The 19,857-nt window shown below is 38.2% G+C and overlaps 1 protein-coding gene across 1 annotated transcript in view; it reads right to left on the reverse strand.

Moving 5' to 3' along the window:
- Positions 1-923: 923 nt before the first annotated feature.
- LOC128639521 (pre-mRNA 3'-end-processing factor FIP1-like) overlaps positions 924-19,857 on the reverse strand; it is a 160,245-nt gene continuing 141,311 nt past the window's right edge. Inside the window, exon 7 of the mRNA XM_053691664.1 lies at positions 924-1,443. Within this exon, the coding sequence (XP_053547639.1) occupies positions 1,314-1,443 (130 nt within the window). The 3' untranslated portion in view covers positions 924-1,313. The remainder of the gene's footprint in view (positions 1,444-19,857) is intronic.

Raw genomic sequence — 19,857 nt, forward strand, 5'->3', positions numbered from 1 at the left:
TTAATGAGGATGATCGCTTAGAAAGATCACGTGTAAAATGCTTCCATTTTGATGCAGGTTTAGGAGCAAACAAATCAAGTCACTAGGTCTGTAAACAATCACTATAAATGACACTGCTCTAATTGCATTAATTGGCTAAAATGAAAGTCAATAGATAATAAATAAAATGTCATGTGATCAGGGGGCTGTCAGAAGGTTCCTAGATACAAGGTAATCACAGAGTTAAAAAGTATATTAATATAACTGTGTTGGTTATGCAAAACTGGGGAATGGGTAATAAAGGGATTATCTTTTAAAACAACAAAAAATCTAGTGTTGACTGTCCCTTTAAGGATTATGTCAGTGGTGGGACACAGCCATCATGTTTGTGTCTTGAAAAATGGATAATTGTGGCCTTTCCGCCCACTTCATCAAAAGTTTAAGAACTACAGTTATTGCTCTAAGTGTAAAACACTTGCAGTACAAGTCTGAGATTGGAACCTCTGCTGATGCTTCGGAAGAACCTCTATGCAATTTCAACCTTATTTATAGTGAAATCATTTAATTGCCCAGGTGTAATTATTGAATTCTATAGTAGCATTGTCACACACAAGAAATAAATCTTGGTGTTGTATGTCCAATCCAAATTAGTAGTAGATTCAACATAATTTTTATTCTGTATTACCACAAATATATCAACACATTAAAGAGTTGGATGCTGAAGGTATAATGGGTACATTTTTGTTATAGGATTCGAACTCAAACCTTGTGAACTGGGTAAAACCCAATAGTTATAACAGGGGATTTCATTTGAATCTAAGCTTGATGCTTTTTACAGAGAATATAGTGCACTACTTGCACTTTTTGTTATCTGCCGTTCTAAAGGTCGGTTGTCTTAGTAAATATATAAAAACACACCATAAAGACCAAAAGGAAACAAAGCGCTATAAAATTCTCACAATATAACTGTTTAGCAATGAGAAGTCTACATACAAATTATGCAGCTATTTCACCTATGAATATATAGATATAACATTTTGTTTGCTACACATTTGCACCAGTTTTGTTAGAGAATAAACTGTATTTTCTCAGCCTTTTCAAATGCTGCAGAACATGAGCAGCTGGTAAACAGGAGTGATTCTAAATATGGCTGTTATCATATTCACCAGACTATGTTGCACTCCTCTCAGCTACATACTACACCGTTAGCTGTTCACCTTTTGCCTTTCGCTACACAGCACATACTGAATCACAGATCTAGTTTACATAATATCACAAATGTGTGTTAGACTGATCCTGGATTATACATTTTAGAGTCATGAGCGCCCAATAGTTCACTCCCTCACATCTCGTTTCTTCACTCCTGTCATGATGTCTTCACAAGTTTCTTTCTCTTCTTTGCATCGCTTGCTCTTCTTACGCTTGTGCCTTCGGTGGCTCTCTCTTTCCTCACTTTCTTGTTTGCTACATTTCACAAATGAAACGTTTAGGTTTTAACACACAATTTTTTTTTATACATACATACACATATACACATATATATATATATACACTCTAATTTCACTGCTATATACAGCTGAGCACTGGCTCTGCAAAGCCTTGGCTCTGAATTATAAGTGGCTGAGTTAAGAACTGGAGTTTAGAAACTGGAGGGGAAACTGCAGACCCCACTAACAGGTAATCTTTACTAACTATACACCTGCACAATGCTCTCTATGTCCTTTTTGCTCTGTCTGCCATTTTCCTAAAACTCCCTACATGCCCTTATAACATCAATAATCCCCACACTATCCTTATCTCTCCCTCCCTTCTCTTATCCCCTATGCTGTCCTCTCATGAACTACGCTGCCTCCTTAGAAATACTTCCCCATCATATTCTCCTGTGTCTAGTTATATGCGCTCCTACAAGTCTCACTCTCACCTTCTGTCACTCACACTCCTACTACCGCTTGCTGCTGGTGACCTCTCTCCTAACCCTGGTCCTGCAGCAATCACCGCACTTTTACACTCTCGCTCAGTCTCTCACAATACAAACTCCAGGTCACGCAATCCTAACAATTTCATCTCCATTAACCCACAGCACTTATCCCCTCTCTTTTCTTGTGCCCTCTGGAATGCTCGCTCTGTCTGTCTGTTTCTAACACTTTCAATCTTCTAACAATTACTGAAACCTGGTGATCTTCCTCTGACACTGCTTCCATTGCTGCTCTCACGCACGGTGGTCTCCATTTTAGCCACACACCTAGGCCAGGTGAGAGACATGGTGGCGGTGTTGGAATCTTACTATCCCCCTCCTGCTCCTATCAGCACCTGCATCCATCTCTCTCCTTCTCCTTCTTTGAAGTCCACTGCATCTGTCTTTTCTTGCCCCTCTCCCTAAAGATGGCAGTTATCTATTGCCCCCCTGGACCAACCTCCCAATTCCTTGACAACTTTGCTGTCTGGCTTTCTCACTTTCTCTCTACAAATACACCTGCTCTAATCCTAGGGGACTTCAACATCCCCATTGATAACCCATCTGCCCCTGCTGCCTCTAAACTTCTCTCACTCACAACCCACCCTATTCCCTACTCACTGTGATGGACAATCTATCGATCTGGTATTCTCCTACCTCTGCTCTCCTTCTGATGTCACCTGTCGCCCATTTCCCATCTCAGACCACCAACTACTCACCTATAATCTCAATGTACATGCTAAACCTATTTCTCCCCCCCCCAGCCCCCTCACCTGTAGAAATCTGCACACCCTGGATCCTCTCCAACTTTCTAACCTTATTCAAAAATGCCTCCCCGGTATCCTTCCCTGACCTTGCTACAAACCACTATAACAATACTCTCTCCTCTGCACTCGACACCCTTGCTCCTCCACAAATACGCAAAACCCTGTGTCGTCAGCTCCAGCCCTGGCACTCTCAGCAAATACGCTATCTACAAAAAATGCTCCCGTGCTGCTGAACGTGCCTGGAGGAAATCCCGCTCTGAATCTGATTTCATACACTATAAGTTCATTCTTTATTCTTACTCCTCTGCTTTTCACTTAGCCAAACAAAACTACTTCTCTTCTGTCATATCTTCTCACTCCTCAAACCCTAAACGTCTCTTCTCCATTTTCAACACTCTCCTCTATCCATCTGCACCCCCCCTTCATTTGGCTTTAGTGCTCAAGACTTAGCAGATTACTTTTTCAACAAAACACTTACCATCCGAAGTAACATCCCACCACAAGACTGCAACCTTCCATCTCCGCCCCCGGTCACCCCCTCCACCACTCTCAGTACCTTTCCCCCAACCACTGAGAATGAAGTGAGTTCCCTAATATCTTCCTCACACCTCACTACCTGCCCACTTGACACTATCCCTTCACATCTAATACCTTCTCTGTCTTCTACCCTCACCCCAGCTCTTACTCACATATTTCAACTGATCCCTTACTACTGGTTCATTTCATCATCCTTCAAACATGCAAAGGTCACCCCATCCTCAAAAAAACCCTCCCTCGACCCAAATTCTCCTGCAAACTACCGCAATACATCACTGCTTCTGCTAGCTTCAAAAGTCCCGGAAAAACTAGTTTTCAATCGCCAAACCCACTTCCTCTCCTCCAACTCATTGCTTGACCCCCTGCAGGCTGGCTTCCGTCCCCAACACTCAACTGAGACTGCCCTCACCAAGGTTACTAAAGATATTCTTTCTGCTAAAAACAATGGCCACTATTCTATACTTATCTTACTTGACCTGTCTGCTGCCTTTGGCACTGTTGACCATCCCCTCCTCCTACGGACTCTCAGCTCCCTTGGGCTCTGTGACATTGCCCTCTCCTGGATCCACTCTGTTCTAGGCCCTCTACTCTTCTCGATTTATACTTCCTCACTGGGTAAACTTATCAGTAGATATGGCTTCAACTATCACCTCTATGCTGATGATACTCAGATCTACCTTTCCACCCCTGCACTCTCTCCTTCTGTCCTTTCCCCAATCATTGATCTGGCATTTCCTACTGGATGGCCTCTCACCACCTAAAAATCAACATCTCCAAGACTGAGCTTCTTCTAATCCCCCCATCTAATTCTACTCCAGTTTCTAACTTTACTATCACTGTTGGCAGGGGCGTATTTTGGCCTAGGCAAACAAGGCACCGGCCTAGGGCAGCAGATTAGGAGGGGACAGCACTTTTTTGTGACTATATTAGTAAGAAGCTTACAGTTATTTTAGAAGTATTATACAGGTATGTAAGGGAGATTTTGCCCAAAGAGCTTACATTCTAGGGGGCATAATAGACTGCCCATGGAGCTTACAGTTTAGTGGTAGCTCTGAACCTTTCTTTTATTCAGCTAGCTATTGCCTTTAGTTCTGTTGGCTACCAGCACTTAGTATTGTGTGAGGGGAAGTATTGTTTCAAGAAATCTGTTTGTTTTTGTATACTGCAGCGATAGGTGTGTTTGTGTATATGTGTGTATGTGTATATCTCTGTGTGTATCTGTGACTGTGTGAACATTTATTTTGAAAATGCCATAAAAAATCACTTTATTCCCTGACCAAAAAAAAATCACAGCTAAAAAAGGCCTAAAACCTTTTAGGGAGAGGGGGATAGGGGGCAGCAGAATTTTGAGTGCCTAGGGCAGCACAAAACCTTAATACGCCACTGACTGTTGGTGACACCACTATCTCCCCATCACCCCAAGTCCGCGGCCTAGGAGTTACACTTGATACTTTTCTATTATACCGTGCAACTCAAGCAGATTTAAAATTCCAGGCAATGGTAATAAGGTGGGAGACTATTAGCCAGTCTAGTAAAAAATCTACACTGATTGAGTCAATCTATGAGAAAGGGAATAGAATTTATTCCACGGAAGAAATTTGAAAGTTATTATATGACTATTATAAGAATTTATATTCTTCTAAGAATTCGGACGAGTTAGCCAGAGAAGAATTCTGGAGAGACATGATATTCCCATCTATTAGCAGTAACTCAAATGCTGCAATTAATGCTCCCATTTCTGAATCTGAAATTACACGGTGTATAAAAAACTTAAAAAGCCCCAGGTCCAGATGTATTACCAAACAAATTTTATAAAATACTGGTTCCTAATATTTCCCTACATTTAACTAGACTGTTTAATTACTTTTTCATAGATGAAGGTCAGATCTCCCAGAATTTCACAGACAACATTAATTCTTAAACAGGGGAAAGATCCCCTAAAAAAAGAATGCTACAGGCCTATTGGTCTGCTCAATGTAGATTACAAAATCCTTACTTCTATTTTAGCAAAGAGACTACAACAAGTCATTCCTGATGTCATCCATAAAGATCAAGCAGGTTTCTTACTCAGGCGGAATTCGGCTGCTAAAATGAGAGCTTCTTCTAACTATTGATTACTTTAAGAACATGGAGCTCAGTAATAATGTTGATTACCATGCTGCAATTGTTGCTATAGATGCTGAAAAAGCTTTTGATTGTGTACACCATGATCACCTGTTGGACACAATGTATCAGTTTGGTTTTAGGAATAATCTGTTAAATCTAGTTAATAATCTATATAAGCATTCCTCTACCAAGCTGCTTATTAACAATACAGAAACTCCTACTATCAACCTCAACAGAGGAGCGCGTCAAGGTTGTCCCCTCTCCCCATTACTGTTTGACTTGGCCATCGAACCACTAGCCATAAAGATCAGATGTCAAATTGAAGGAATAAGAATAGGGGAAAAGGAATTAAAAGTTGCGTTGTATGTTGATGATCTTCTTGTATACCTATCTAATACTGCAGTTAATATCCCGAACTTAAGTAAATTGACATCAAAGGCCTTAACACGGCACTTCGTTACTTCATTTGGCAAAACAAAAGGCCCAGAATTTCTCTGAAAATGTTGTTTCTTTGTTTCTCCCCAATTCAAGTGGCGGTTTGGTCCTTCCGGATTTAAATATGTACAATTTGTGTTTTTTAGGATGTATTGCCATTGATTGGATTATGACATTGGACTATTTTACCAACAATAGCCTAGAAGCAAATATGACACATCCTTTTCTTCCCATTTCTCTTATTGATTGCCCACTTCACATAATCCCAAAACAAGTGAACCAATTTAAAATCGATCTATACAGTAATCCAGGCTTGGAAAAAAATTGGAATGCTCTCGAAAATCGATACGAACATACCGAAAAAACAGATAATCTTAGGGAACCCAGAGTTTCAGGAGGGTGTGCAATCCTTAGTATTCAGGAATTGACAAAGGAAAGGCTTGATTTTCATTACACAATTTATAGATCAAACTGCACAAAATATAAAAACCTTTAAAGAATAAAAAAAGGAGTTTAATCTTGATAACAGGGAATTAACGGCTAGATCAGTGGTTGCCAACCGCGGTCCTCAAGGACCCCCAACAGTCCTGGTTTTCATTATAGCTGAACCAGTGCACAGGTGAAATAATCAGCTGATGGATGAGAGCAGGTTGGTTACAGATCAGCTGATTACTTCACCTGTGCACTGGTTTAGCTATAATGAAAACCAGGACTGTTGGGGGTCCTTGAGGACCGCGGTTGGCAACCACTGGGCTAGATCACAAGTTTTTGTCGGTAAGGCTTGCGGGGCTAACGCTCCTTTTTTTCTTACCGCTCCCTTAAGCCAACGCTGGTATTACGAGTTTTCTTTAAGACGGCGTTAGCCTCAGAAAAGTGAGCCTTGAGCAAAATTTAGCTCCACATCTCACCTTGATACCAGCTTTGCTTGCGGTAGCAGTAAGCTGTCAAAACGTGCTTGTGCACGATTGCCCCATAGGAAACAAAAGGGCTGAGCTGGGTGAAAAAAAGCCTAACACCTGCAAAAAAGCAGCGTTCAGCTCCTAACGCAGCCCCATTATTTCCTATGGGGAAATAAAAGTTATGTCTGCACCTAACACCCTAACATGAACCCCGAGTCTAAACACCCCTAATCTTACACTTATTAACCCCTAATCTGCCGCCCCTGACATCGTCACCACCTACATTATATTATTAACCCCTAATCTGCAGCTCCGGACTCCGCCGCCACTTACATTATACTAATGAACCCCTAATCTGCTGCCCCTAACATTGCCAAACCCTACATTATATTTATTAACCCCTAATCTGCCCCCTCCAATGTCGCCACAACTATATTAAATTTATTAACCCCTAATCTGCCGCCACCAACGCCGCCGCCACTATAATAAAATGATTAACCCCTAAACATAAGTCTAACCCTAACCCCCCCTAACTTAAATATAATTTAAATGATACAAAATTAATTTAACATAATTAAATAAATTAATCCTATTTAAAACTAAATACTTACCTATAAAATAAACCCTAAGCTAGCTACAATATAACTAATAGTTACATTGTAGCTAGCTTAGGGTTTATATTTATTTTACAGGTAAGTTTGTATTTATTTTAACTAGGTACAATAGTTATTAAATAGTTATTAACTATTTAATAACTACCTAGCTAAAATAAGTACAAAATGACCTGTAAAATAAACCCTAACCTAAGTTACAATTACACCTAACACTACACTATCATTAAACTAATTACCTAAACTACCTACAATTAATTAAATTAAATAAACTAAATTACAACTAATTACACCTAATCTAATCCCCCTAATAAAATTAAAAAGCCCCTCAAAATAATAAAAAGCCCTACCCTATACTAAATTACAAATAGCCCTTAAAAGGGCCTTTTGCCGGGCATTGCCCCAAAGTAATCAGCTCTTTTACTTGTAAAAAAAATACAATACCCCCCTCCCAACATTACAACCCACCACCCACACACCTCTACTCTAAAACCCACCCAATCCCCCCTTAAAAAAACCTAACACTAACCCCCTGAAGATCACCCTATCTTTGCCTGAATTTGGTCCTGGGGCAAATTAGATGGCTTGCCACTACTCGCCTAGAGTGGCCTCTTTTCTATTTCAATTTAGTATGACTATCGTGTTTCTCAAAGGGGTGACTTGAATCTAACTGATATAGAGCAAAAATGGGTGGGCTCAACCCAGAATTGCACTATTACTTTGGACTATGTAAAGAGATCTCTTGCAGTGGCTGTCCATACTACGCTATCCGCAAATTAGAGGGAGTCTCATTTAAAATTGATATACCGTACATATTATACCCCGGAGAAAGGGTTTAAATGGCATAACCTTCAATTTAATAAATTTCCTAAATGTGCCCTGATAGCGTCAGATTTAATCCATATGGTTTGGTCATGCCCTAAGATTAATCAATTCTGGAAGAAAATAGAATTTTGGGCAACTAATACCCTTAAAATTAAATTCAGTTATCGTTACGAATAATAATTTTTTGGAACACTAGAGGACAATAAAATTCTTAATTTAATAATTTTGGCTTCCAGAAATTACATTTTTAGGAAGTGGAGGGAGAGAAATATTCCTAGCATCAGCGAAATTAAAAATTACCTTAAAAAACAATGTATTATCGAACAGCTGGATACTGATTTAAACTCTGACCAAGACATAACTCCAGATGGTCTGCATTCATTAAAATATTTTCGCCCCAAGAAATAGACTGATATATCCTTTCAGGAAATCTCGAAATGGTCTTATAAGGCATATGGTAACCTTACTAATCTTGAATCCCCCCCCCCCCCCCCCCGTTTTTTTGTTGTTGTTCTGGGTTTTATAAATAATGTGAAAAAGGAGGGTAGGTAGGGACTGTGAAACAGTGAAATTAACAGTGGAGCTGCGTCTCCCAATGAAACTGATTTATGTCTTTTATTGGTAGGATGAATCTACATGATTAGTATCTACACTGTTATTGCCTTCCTTAACAAAATGAATAAAAATAAAGTTTAAAAAAAAAAGTATTCCCAAGCCCATGTCAGGATATCCATTACAGACTGCTGTGGGATCAGAGATCACATAAATTAAGAAGTGGTTTTCGGCCTTGCCCTTTACGCGCCGAGATTTGACCAGATTCCTTGAATCTTTAATTAATTTAACTTGTGCACTGTAGAAGGTGAAATGCCCAAAATCCTACCGATTTGTCTTTGGGGAATGTTTTTCTCAAAGTGTTGGATAATTCGCTGACGCATCTGTTTTTGGAGGCTTCTTATATACTATGTTTACACGATTGCCTTTCCTGTTTCACATCACCTTCTTCTTTCAACTTGTCACATCGCTATTAGTCCTAAATTGCCCCGTCCCAACTTTTTTGGAACATGCTGCAGTTATCAGATTTGAAAAAAACATTAATGTGTTAATAATGTATTTTCAATATAGTACAGGTGAACTGAATTTTCAAATCACTCTTTGTTTTTGCATTTTCCATACTGTCCCCACTTTTTCGGAATTGATGTTGTACACACACTTTTAAGAACAGGAAATAATAATAAATAATAAAATAATAAATAATAAAACATATTGCTTGTGTAAGAAATGCAATAGCTTTTTTAGTCAGATGACATGTTTTATTTGGAGTTTTATGGTGAGAAAAACATAATTTAGGTTTACCTAATAAATTCATTTATTTAATGGTGGTAAAAGTTCATGAGCCATTACTCCTCGCCACTAGGAGGAGGCAAAGATACCAAAAACTTCCAGAGCACTTAAACCCGCCACCTCTATGGTATGCTAGTCTGATGTACAGCCAAGAAAGGAGAAGTAGAAAGGTAGGAAAGGAAAAAGCAGGGAAAATTATGTTCAAACTAGAACTGCCAACAGAAAAAAAAATAGATCATATAAAATTGAAATATGGGCGGGTTTAGTGGACTCTCACCACTTTCATTACAAAAAGCCGCTTCAGAAGAAGCAAAAACATCAAAAAGTGGTAGAAATTGTAAAGGTATGTTGATGACCATGTTACTGCCTTGTAAATTTGTTCAATAGAAGCCTCATTTTTAAAAGCTCAGGAAGTGAATTTTGGGGGAGTCTTTCCTGCCTCTAAGTAAGCCTTGTAAATAAAGAGTTTTAGCCAAGAATCTAAAGAAACAGCTGTGGCCTTCTGGCCTTTGCATGGACCAAGAGAAGAATAAATAAAACTTGAGAATTGTCTAAAATCCTTTGTAGCATGTAAGTAGTATTTCAATGCTCTCACTACATCTAAAATTATGTAGGAGCCTTTCTTTTAAATTCTTGAATTGGGACAAAGAAAAGGAACAACCAAATATTAATTTCATCAGATGAAATCACCTTTGGTAAAAAAAATTATCTAATTTTGTCCTTAAAACTGCCTTATCCTGTGAAAAAAAAACATGAAAAGGAGGTTCACAAGAAAACAATTCAGAAACTCTTCCGGCAGAAGAGATTGCTAAAAGAAACAATACCTACCAAGACAGAAGCTAAATGTCTAAATAATACATAGGCTCAATAGGACAGGCCTGCAAAACTCTTAGAACAATATTAAGGTTTGAAGGAGGAGAAACTGATTTAATTACTGGACATATCATGGGTCCCTGCATCTTGCAAAATATCTAGGAAGCCATTCATATGAAGAGGCCATTCCCCTGTATGAAGGGACTTGTGACTGAGATAGCCTCCAACCCAGTTGTTCACACCTGGGATATGAATTGCTAAAATAGCACAGAGATAGTTCTCTGCCCATGTAAAATCCAAGAAACCTCCATCTCTAGGGCACTGAGAGTTCCCCATTGATGATTGACATAGGCCACTGCTGTGATACTGTCTGACTGAAAACACAGAAAAGTCTCTTCTTTCATGGGAGGCCAGCACTGAAGAGCCCTAAAGATTGCACGGAGCTCTAAGATGTTTATTGGTAATCTCGACTCTTGAGGAGTCTGTGGACAGAGGCAGATAAAGAAAATTAACTTTTACTTTATAAGCTTACAAAAGGGGACAAAAAATTAGCATACTATTAAAACATGCAAATGTCTGATAGAGTTAGTAACATATAACAGAGTAAGAAATCCACTGCTCAAATACTCCCTAAATATACGGTGGCTTAGGATTTCATATAGTTAATTCAGCTAGTGGTTAATAGGTAAAGGTATAGTAATAATTTCTAAATAGAGTAGGAGTATGTCCCAATAGGTGCTAATAATGAAAATGACTTCTCTGGGAATCCTAAAGTTGTTAATTAGTTGCCGCTGTAAGTTTTCCTCTAGGTATATCAGGGACCCATATCTATTAGTTACTACTGTGAGTTTGGGATAAATATATGAGTACTCAGAATAATGGGAAAACAAGATGAATGAACAGATTCCCTATCTGGTAATAACTGAAGTGGTACCTAGTGGTTACCGTTATTGTTAGAAATAAATCATATCACGTGGCTAATCCTTATTTATAGAGAAACTGTTGGTCTTTACTCTGGTTTCTCTGGAGATGCCAGAGAGTGTTTACCAATTAGTTACCACTGTAAATAGAAAGTATCCTTCTATGGAAATGCCAGAGACCTATACCAGTTAGTTACCAGTTATTTACTGCTCCAAATTATTGGTATAAATATAAAGGCACTTAAATAAAGGAGCCAGGTTGTTTGAAGCAGCTAAAAAGCAATTTTCTCTCTGGTGATACCAGAGATCTCTACCTGTTAAATACCGTTATGAACAATATATAAAGGCTCAAGTTTAAGGTACCAGGTTGTGAGAGACCTTTAAAAGAGTGCCAATTACCTATTAATACTTGTTACCTATTAATACCTGTTGTTGATACAGATTACCTCTCTGGTTATACCAGAGGCCTATACCTGTTAAATACCGTTATATAAAATATAAAGGCTCAAGTTAAAGGTGCCAGGTTATGTCACCTGGTGAGAAACCATCAAAAAAGTGCTGGTTAACTATTAATACCGATTACCTATTAATACCAATTATTAAACTCTATTAAATCAGGCATTGCTCTTAAATAGACGGAGAGAAGGGGAACAGGGATGTCACTGATGCGTTTCGCCATTGTGGCTGTATCAAAGGGCTGTATCAAATATGTTACTAACTCTATCAGGCATTTGCATGTTTTAATAGTATGCTAATTTTTTGCCCCCTTTTTTAAGCTTATATAGTAAAAGTTAAGTTTTAATTTTCTTTATCTGCCTCTGTCCACAGTATTCACTACAATAGAACATTATGAGTGCTAAATTTGTACTCCTTTTTTCAGCTTCTTACTGATTAGTCCTGAATCCATTTTTCAGTACAAGCACCATCCCCTTTTGTGATTTATATAATACTTTATAATCAATTATATGGGAACGTTCAATTTACTCAAGTAGTGCCATTGTTTTTTTTCCTTATTACAAAATCCAAAATAGGACTGATAGTTCCCTCTTTTATGGGAAATATAAAGAGGTTGTAATAAAAACCTTGGCCTTTTTCCAACACAGGTACTGGAACTATCATAACCATGTGTTCCAGATTCTGAGCACAGTGAAAAAAAGGCTTGTGCTTTTACAGGGTCTTTTAGAACTTGGGACAGAAGAAAAAAAAACTCTTTGGGAGGCCTTGACTTGAAGTCTATTTTGCATCCCTGGGAAACAATGTTTAAAACACAAGGGTCTTGAACAGACAGAGACCAGGCTAAATGAAAAAGGCATAATCTGTTCCCTACCAGAAGAGAGTGTAGATTGGGGGCTGCACCTTCATGCTGATTTGGTAAAGAAGGAAGGCTTTTTTGACAGTTTGTTCCAATTTGAATTATACTTTCATAAAGTTCTGTGAAGAGGAAGAGGTTTTTCAGTTCCTAGATTGACAAAAGAAATGAAAACAAGCAGTAGCTCTGATTTTTCTCTTGGACTTCTTGTACTTATGAAGAAAAGCTCCTTTTCCTTCTGTCACCGTATGAATTATGGCATCTATAGACCAGGCCCAAACAAGATACTTTATTGAAAAGGAAGAGATAGAAGTACAGATTTTGACACCTTATCAGCTGACTATGATTTGAGCCAGAAAGCTCTTCTGGTCAGAACTCATAACTTCATTTTCTTAGTGTTAATTCTTTGTAAGAAGTACTAGTTGTACGCTTAGTCAAATGTGAAATTGCACCATTCACCTTATGAACAGTTTTCCTATGTTAGAAGCAAGTAAAGGGAATCCTTTTAAAATTTGCTGCTGGATTATAAGGAATGTCAGGCTTCAACCACTTCATAGTGATTATTTCAAAGATCGCCTTAGGTACTGGAAAAACCTCTAAAGCTATAGCAGAAAGTAATCCAAATGCTTAACAGATTTTTATCAGAAGGCTTATGGACTTTCAGAAGACATCTCTCATGTGTCTGAGAAGCTGTTTAGCTGATATGACTTTATGAGATTCAGATTGAGAAGATCAGCAGATTGATTATCAGCAATAAAAACTTTTACATTTAATTGGAGGAGGCATAGCCACCAACATTTCAGAGACAGCTGAGAGAACAAAATCTTTAAATCCTGGAGCAACATCTGAAACACTCCCTTGTGGAGAACAAACAAAGGGAGGGCAGATTCCTTTAGAGGCAAGGGCAGCAGTAGAATGATCAGAATGCATAAGGTGATCCATACAAGAATTGCAAAGCTGGGCTGGGGGTTAACAGGAGAAAACGTGCAAAAATAAGTGATCAGAGGATATACCCTCTAAAGGATCAAAGGTAGTGCGGACAGTTCCAGTATGCTCCATTACAAATAAATACAGACACAGAAATAACAAAAACAAACCAACAGTTATGACAGCTTAATATACATATACTTGGAGACAGCAGTAACACTCAGGGACTTAAAACAGCAAAGCCAGAAAGAGAAGAATAAAACAATGAACTACGATAAAAGAATAGAAGCAGAAAATATTTGCATAATAATACTTCTATAATAATATGAGCACAAAACACAAACCCCTTGCTCTAGCAAATTTGAGAATCTAACCACCTTCACTGAGACTGCAGGGAAGCCAAAAATGCAGGTAGGTTAGATTACACAGACTCTTAGGGCTAGATTTATCAAAGCTGAGGCGTACAGGGGCACGTATACGCGCCCCTGTATGCCTCAGCTCGCCTGTGGCGGGGCGAAATTACCCGTAGGTAATCAACATTGCACACGAGCGCAATTTTGCGCTCGCATGCAATCCTGCCCCTGCCCGCGCACAGCCAATCATGCGCAGGCAGGAGCTGTCAATCTCCTCGGTCGGACTCGACCGCGGAGATTGAATTTCGCCACCTTAGAGGTAGCGAAGATCTAAGGGAAGCAGCGGTCTGGTGACCGCTGCTTGATAAATTACAGCGAGCAAGTTCTTATGAGAACTTGCAGCCATAGGGGCTTGATAAATCGAGCCCTAAAACACAGCGCAGGAATAGAAGGGAGGGAAATATTGCGGTTGGAAAAACGTAACTCTCTCAGCACCACTTCCAGTAACAAGCCCCTGAAAAGCATAAGGATGCCATACAGGAGCGTGGCTCTATAGCACGCCTGAAAATTTCAGTGTAATAAGCCAGGACACACTGTGGAGACATCAGACAGCGGGCAACAGCGCTAAAATGTCCATCAAAGGAATTTTAAAAAGTAGCAGTGTAAGCAAATGGGAGTGTGCTACAATGTTGTCCAGCAACATAGCCTATGTAAAAAGCATGAGTAGAATCGAAAAAAGGTACAAATATAAAACACAATGGTCCAAATATAAAACACAATATACTAGCTCAAAAGTTTGTCTCCCAATAGCCCCTAGACAGTAAAGAAATAAAGTCTAGTAAATACTGTGGTATGTCTGTAAAATGTCCTCTGGCTATGTGAGTGCCATATGCAGAGTCCCTTTTTTTAATATATATATATATATATATATATATATATATATATATATAGTTTTATTTATAAACAAAAAAGGGCACATTAGTACAAAATTGCGAGAGAGAAAAAAACATAAGATAAATTGTCACAAGGTGCAGCCCACGACCGAAAAGAGAAATACAAACATAATCTGTAGACTGTACTAAGGTTCAACCAAAGCATTATCTATGGGTTAAACATTCGACACCCACAGCAAAAGTAACCAATATTCCATGTGTACCTATTGTTGGGATTTTCTTATCTTAACAACACCACATAAACCTAACCAGAAACAAAACCAAACAAGATGGGACTAAACAAAACGGAGAGAAAAAAAAATTAAAACAATTTTTTCCACTCTGTAGGGTACCAAGAAGATGCAAGAATCATTGACATAAGATCTGTGTAATGTTGCATAGGATACAAGATTTGGAGTTGAGTCTCCAATGGAAGAGACATAATAATTTTTCACTTTTTTGATGCATCGTGCTGCTCCAGGACTATTTGGAATCTAATCTCTTTTAAAAAAGCAGAGAATCTTGGACTAAATTTATCCTTCCAAGATTTAAGAATAATCTGTCTAGTGATGAGGATAGCTGTATTGATTAATTCTCTGTAATGACCCTTGCATTCAGAACAAATAATAACAATATAATATTTATTGAATGTAATTTTCATATTTAAGAATTTATTCAGCCACAACCCTATTCGAGAACAACGTTTTTGAATCTTAGGGCACTGCCAGAAACATTGTAATAGATCTTCCTCCCATAGATTGCACCTAGAGCAAGGAATCTTTTTACGAGGATTTATTGATCTCATAAGAGGTGTGATATAGGACCTATTCACTAATTTCATGTGTGATTCCTTCCAAGTTATTAAAGAAGTATATTTATTGATTCTGGTAAAACTATTTTTAAAGTTGTCAAAGTGAAGTCTCTCTAGATCTACTATCCATTTAGAATGTAATTTTCTTAAAGGGACACCAAACCCAATTTTTTTCTTTCATGATTCAGATAGAGCATGCAATTGTTAAGCAACTTTCTAATTTACTCCTATTATCAATTTTTGCTTCGTTCTCTTGCTATCTTTATTTAAAAAGCAGGAAAGTGATGCATAGGAGCCGGACCATTTTTGGTTGAGAAGCTGGGTTATACTTGCTTATTGGTGGGTAAATGTAAGCCTCCAATAAACAAGCACTATCCATGGTGCTGAACCTAAAATGGGCTGGCTGCTAAGATTTACATTCCTGCTTTTAAAATAAAGATAGCAAGAGAATGAAGGAAAATTGATAATAGGCGTAAATTAGAAAGTTGCTTAAAATGTCATGGTCTATCTGAATCATGAAAGAAAAAAAATTGGGTTCAGTGTCCCTTTAAGTCAATTTTACCTTGGTTTAAAATAAAGGCTTTATATAGAAGAGAGGTAGAACGCATAGCTGCCTGGTATAACTTGATTACTGATTCCAAAAACCCCAGGGACCAATTCTCTTTTTTTAAAAAAAGTCTCATCTGGAGATTGGCAAAAAAATCTTTATTACTCACTCCAAATTCTTGCACCAGATTTTCAAAAAGCTTGATAGAATTGGTTGTTTTGGATCAGTATTTTAAGATCTTTTTGAGGCCAGGATCAAACTCGAGTTATCTATATCTAGCCCTTTACAAATATTATTCCAAGCCTTGACTACATTACGAATAGTGTACTTAGGAATATTAATTTTTAGATTTTCAATTTTAGGGATATGTAATAAAGCTCTAAGTGAATAAGGGGAAGGCGGACTCTCTTCCACTTGTTAGATGGAGATGTAGTCAGAGCCAGTTAACCAGTCCAAGGCAATTTTCGCCATACTAGACCAATTATATATTTTGATATCTGGCAGTGCCAGACCTCCATCCTCTTTTAATCGAGAAAGCCTTTGTATGGAGATGCAGGGTTTACCCGTGCCCCATATAAACTTTAAACCCTGGTAGTAAAACTTTCTTACTTATTCATTATATAAATACCAGTAAATTTTGTATGAGAAACAAATCTTAGGGAATATTATTTTAATCAAAAACTTATTTTTGCAGATAGAGAGAGTCTCGACCAATCCCGGAGTGAGGCCGACATATTCGCCCATAGTTGAAGGTAATTCAAATCATACCAATGATTTGGATTTTTAGAGAGCACTATCTCGAGGTACTTTATTTTCTCTGTTGCCAAGGTAAAAGGATTTTCTGTCAAGTTATATTTATGCTTAATAATCCATAAAATCTCTGATTTATTAGAATTTACTTATAGTCTGTAAAGGAACTATGAATTATCAAAATATCTAATAACTTTGGTATTGTTTCCTTTGTATTCCTAATATAGAGTAAATATATCATCAGCGTATAGGAATAGTATAAACTCTCTTTCACTGATCAAGACGCCCTTCTAGCTCATTCCTGCAAAGTACTGAATAAGTATATTTGGTGAATTGCCGCCATTAATAATAAGAGAAGAGGCAGGGTTTTTATAGATTAATTTAATAAAATTTTTAAAAAATGGCCAGTCAATCCAAATTTTTCAAGAGAGGTAAATAAATGGTCCCAGGATATCGAATCGAAAGCCTTTTCTGCATCTAAAGTAATCAAGGCAAAGTCTGAGGGTTTTTGCTTTTTAGGAGGTCGAGATAGATTTTGGCCCAGTTATACTCTATCAAGGTTAAGACTGTCCTAATATTCTTCATTGATGTTCTCCCTTGCATACATCCAGATTGGTCTGGGTGTATAAGAGGGCCTAAGACATTTTTAGGCGGTTGGCTATAATAGAGGCAAGTCATTTATAATCACAATTGAGGAGGGAGATAGGGCGATAAGAATCCATGAATTCCTTATCTTTTTTTAGTATTAGGACAACATTAGATAGTGTAAAAAGATTAGATGACATGTCATTTTGTCTATAATATTTATTAAAAAGAGACGCAAGGACTGGTGTTACTTGATCCACTAAGATTTTATAGAACTCAGATGGGATCTGGTCTGGACTTGGAGCTTTCAAATTGGCAGAGCTCTTTGTAGCCTGAACAATTTAATCTACTTGAATGTCTCAATTCAACTCAAATAGATGATCTGGTGAAATCTTGGGGGGCTTAATTCCCCCCAGAAGTGTTCCTTATTAATTTCAGATATATGATCCTTAGAATAAATCTTCTGAAAGAATTGAAAAAAAAGTATTCTGTATATCTTAAGCTGAATATCCCCTACTCTAATTGCTTCTATTAAGTTATTTTTCTTTCTGCTCTTTACTTTATTAACCAGGAATTTGGCGGATCTAGGGCCATATTTATTAAAAATTGGATATTGTTTTATCTCTCTGATTGGACCATCTGTTGATTAAAAAAAGTTTCTCTTTCGTGTTTTGCTTTTTGGTATTCCCTCCAGTTATCCTTATATTGATGTTCTATATAAGTTATGTATTTATTTTGGAATCTGGGATCTGGATAAGCCAAATATCTTTAAGTTTTAAATTTTTAGTAAAGTTCTGAAAAAACATAATTTATGCTTACCTGATAAATTTATTTCTCTTGTGATGTATCGAGTCCACGGATTCATCTTTACTTGTGGGATATTCTCCTTCCCTACAGGAAGTGGCAAAGAGAGCACCCACAGCAGAGTTGTCTATATAGCTCCTCCTTTAGCTCCACCCCCCAGTCATTCGACCGAAGGCTAGGAAGAAAAAGGAGAAACTATAGGGTGCAGTGGTGACTGAAAGTTTTAAAATAAAAATATATATGCCTGTCTTAATAAACAGGGCGGGCCGTGGACTCGATACATCACAAGAGAAATAAATTTATCAGGTAAGCATAAGTTATGTTTTCTCTTGTAAGATCCTTACTTGTGGGATACCAATACCAAAGCTTTAGGACACGGATGAAGGGAGGGACAAGACAGGGACCTTAAATGGAAGGCACCACTGCTTGTAGAACCTTTCTCCCAAAAATAGCCTCCGAAGAAGCAAAAGTATCAAATTTGGAAAATTTGGAAAAAGTATGAAGCGAAGACCAAGTCGCCGCTTTACAAATCTGTTCAACAGAAGCCTCATTTTTAAAAGCCCATGTGGAAGCCACAGCTCTAGTAGAATAAACAGTAATTCTTTCAGGAGGCTGCTGTCCAGCAGTCTCATAGGCCAAACGGATGATGCTTTTCAGCCAAAAGGAAAGAGAGGTAGCCGTAGCCTTTTGACCTCTCCGCTTACCAGAATAAACAACAAACAATGAAGATGTTTGACGGAAATCTTTAGTTGCTTGTAAGTAGAACTTTAAAGCACGAACCACATCCAGATTGTGCAACAGATGTTCCTTCTTTGATGAAGGATTAGGACACAGTGAAGGAACAACAATCTCTTGATTGATATTCTTATTAGAAACAACCTTAGGAAGAAACCTAGGTTTGGTACGCAAAACCACCTTATCTGCATGGAAAACAAGGTAAGGGGAATCACACTGTAAAGCAGATAGCTCAGAAACTCTTCAAGCCGAAGAGATAGCTACTAAAAACAAAACTTTCCAAGATAGAAGCTTAATATCCATGGAATGCATAGGTTCAACCGGAACCCCTTGAAGAACTTTAAGAACTAAGTTTAGGCTCCATGGCGGAGCAACAGGTTTAAATACAGGCTTGATTCTGACCAAATCCTGACTAAATGCTCGAACATCTGGGACATCTGCCAGATGTTTGTGTAGAAGAATAGACAAAGCAGATATTTGTCCTTTTAAGGAACTAACTGATAATCCCTTCTCCAAACCCTCTTGGAGAAAAGAAAATATTCTAGGAATCCTAATCTTAGTCCGCGAGTAACCTTTGGATTCACACCAATAAAGATATTTGCACCAAATCTTATGATAGATCTTCCTGGTGACAGGCATTCTAGCCTGAATCAGGGTATCAATGACCGACTCAGAGAAACCACACTTTGATAGAATCAGGCGTTCAATCTCCAAGCAGTCAGACGCAGAGAAATTAGATTTGGATTCGTGAACGGACCTTGGATTAGAAGGTCCCGCCTCATTGGCAGAGTCCACGGTAGAACCGAGGACATGTCCACTAGGTCTGCATACCAAGTCCTGCGTGGCCACGCAGGTGCTATCAGAATCACCGAAGCTCTCTCCTGCCTTATTCTGGCAACCAGACGTGGGAGGAGAGG

The sequence above is a fragment of the Bombina bombina genome, chromosome 1, assembly GCF_027579735.1.
Source record: "Bombina bombina isolate aBomBom1 chromosome 1, aBomBom1.pri, whole genome shotgun sequence".
NCBI classification, from domain to species: Eukaryota; Metazoa; Chordata; class Amphibia; order Anura; family Bombinatoridae; genus Bombina; species Bombina bombina.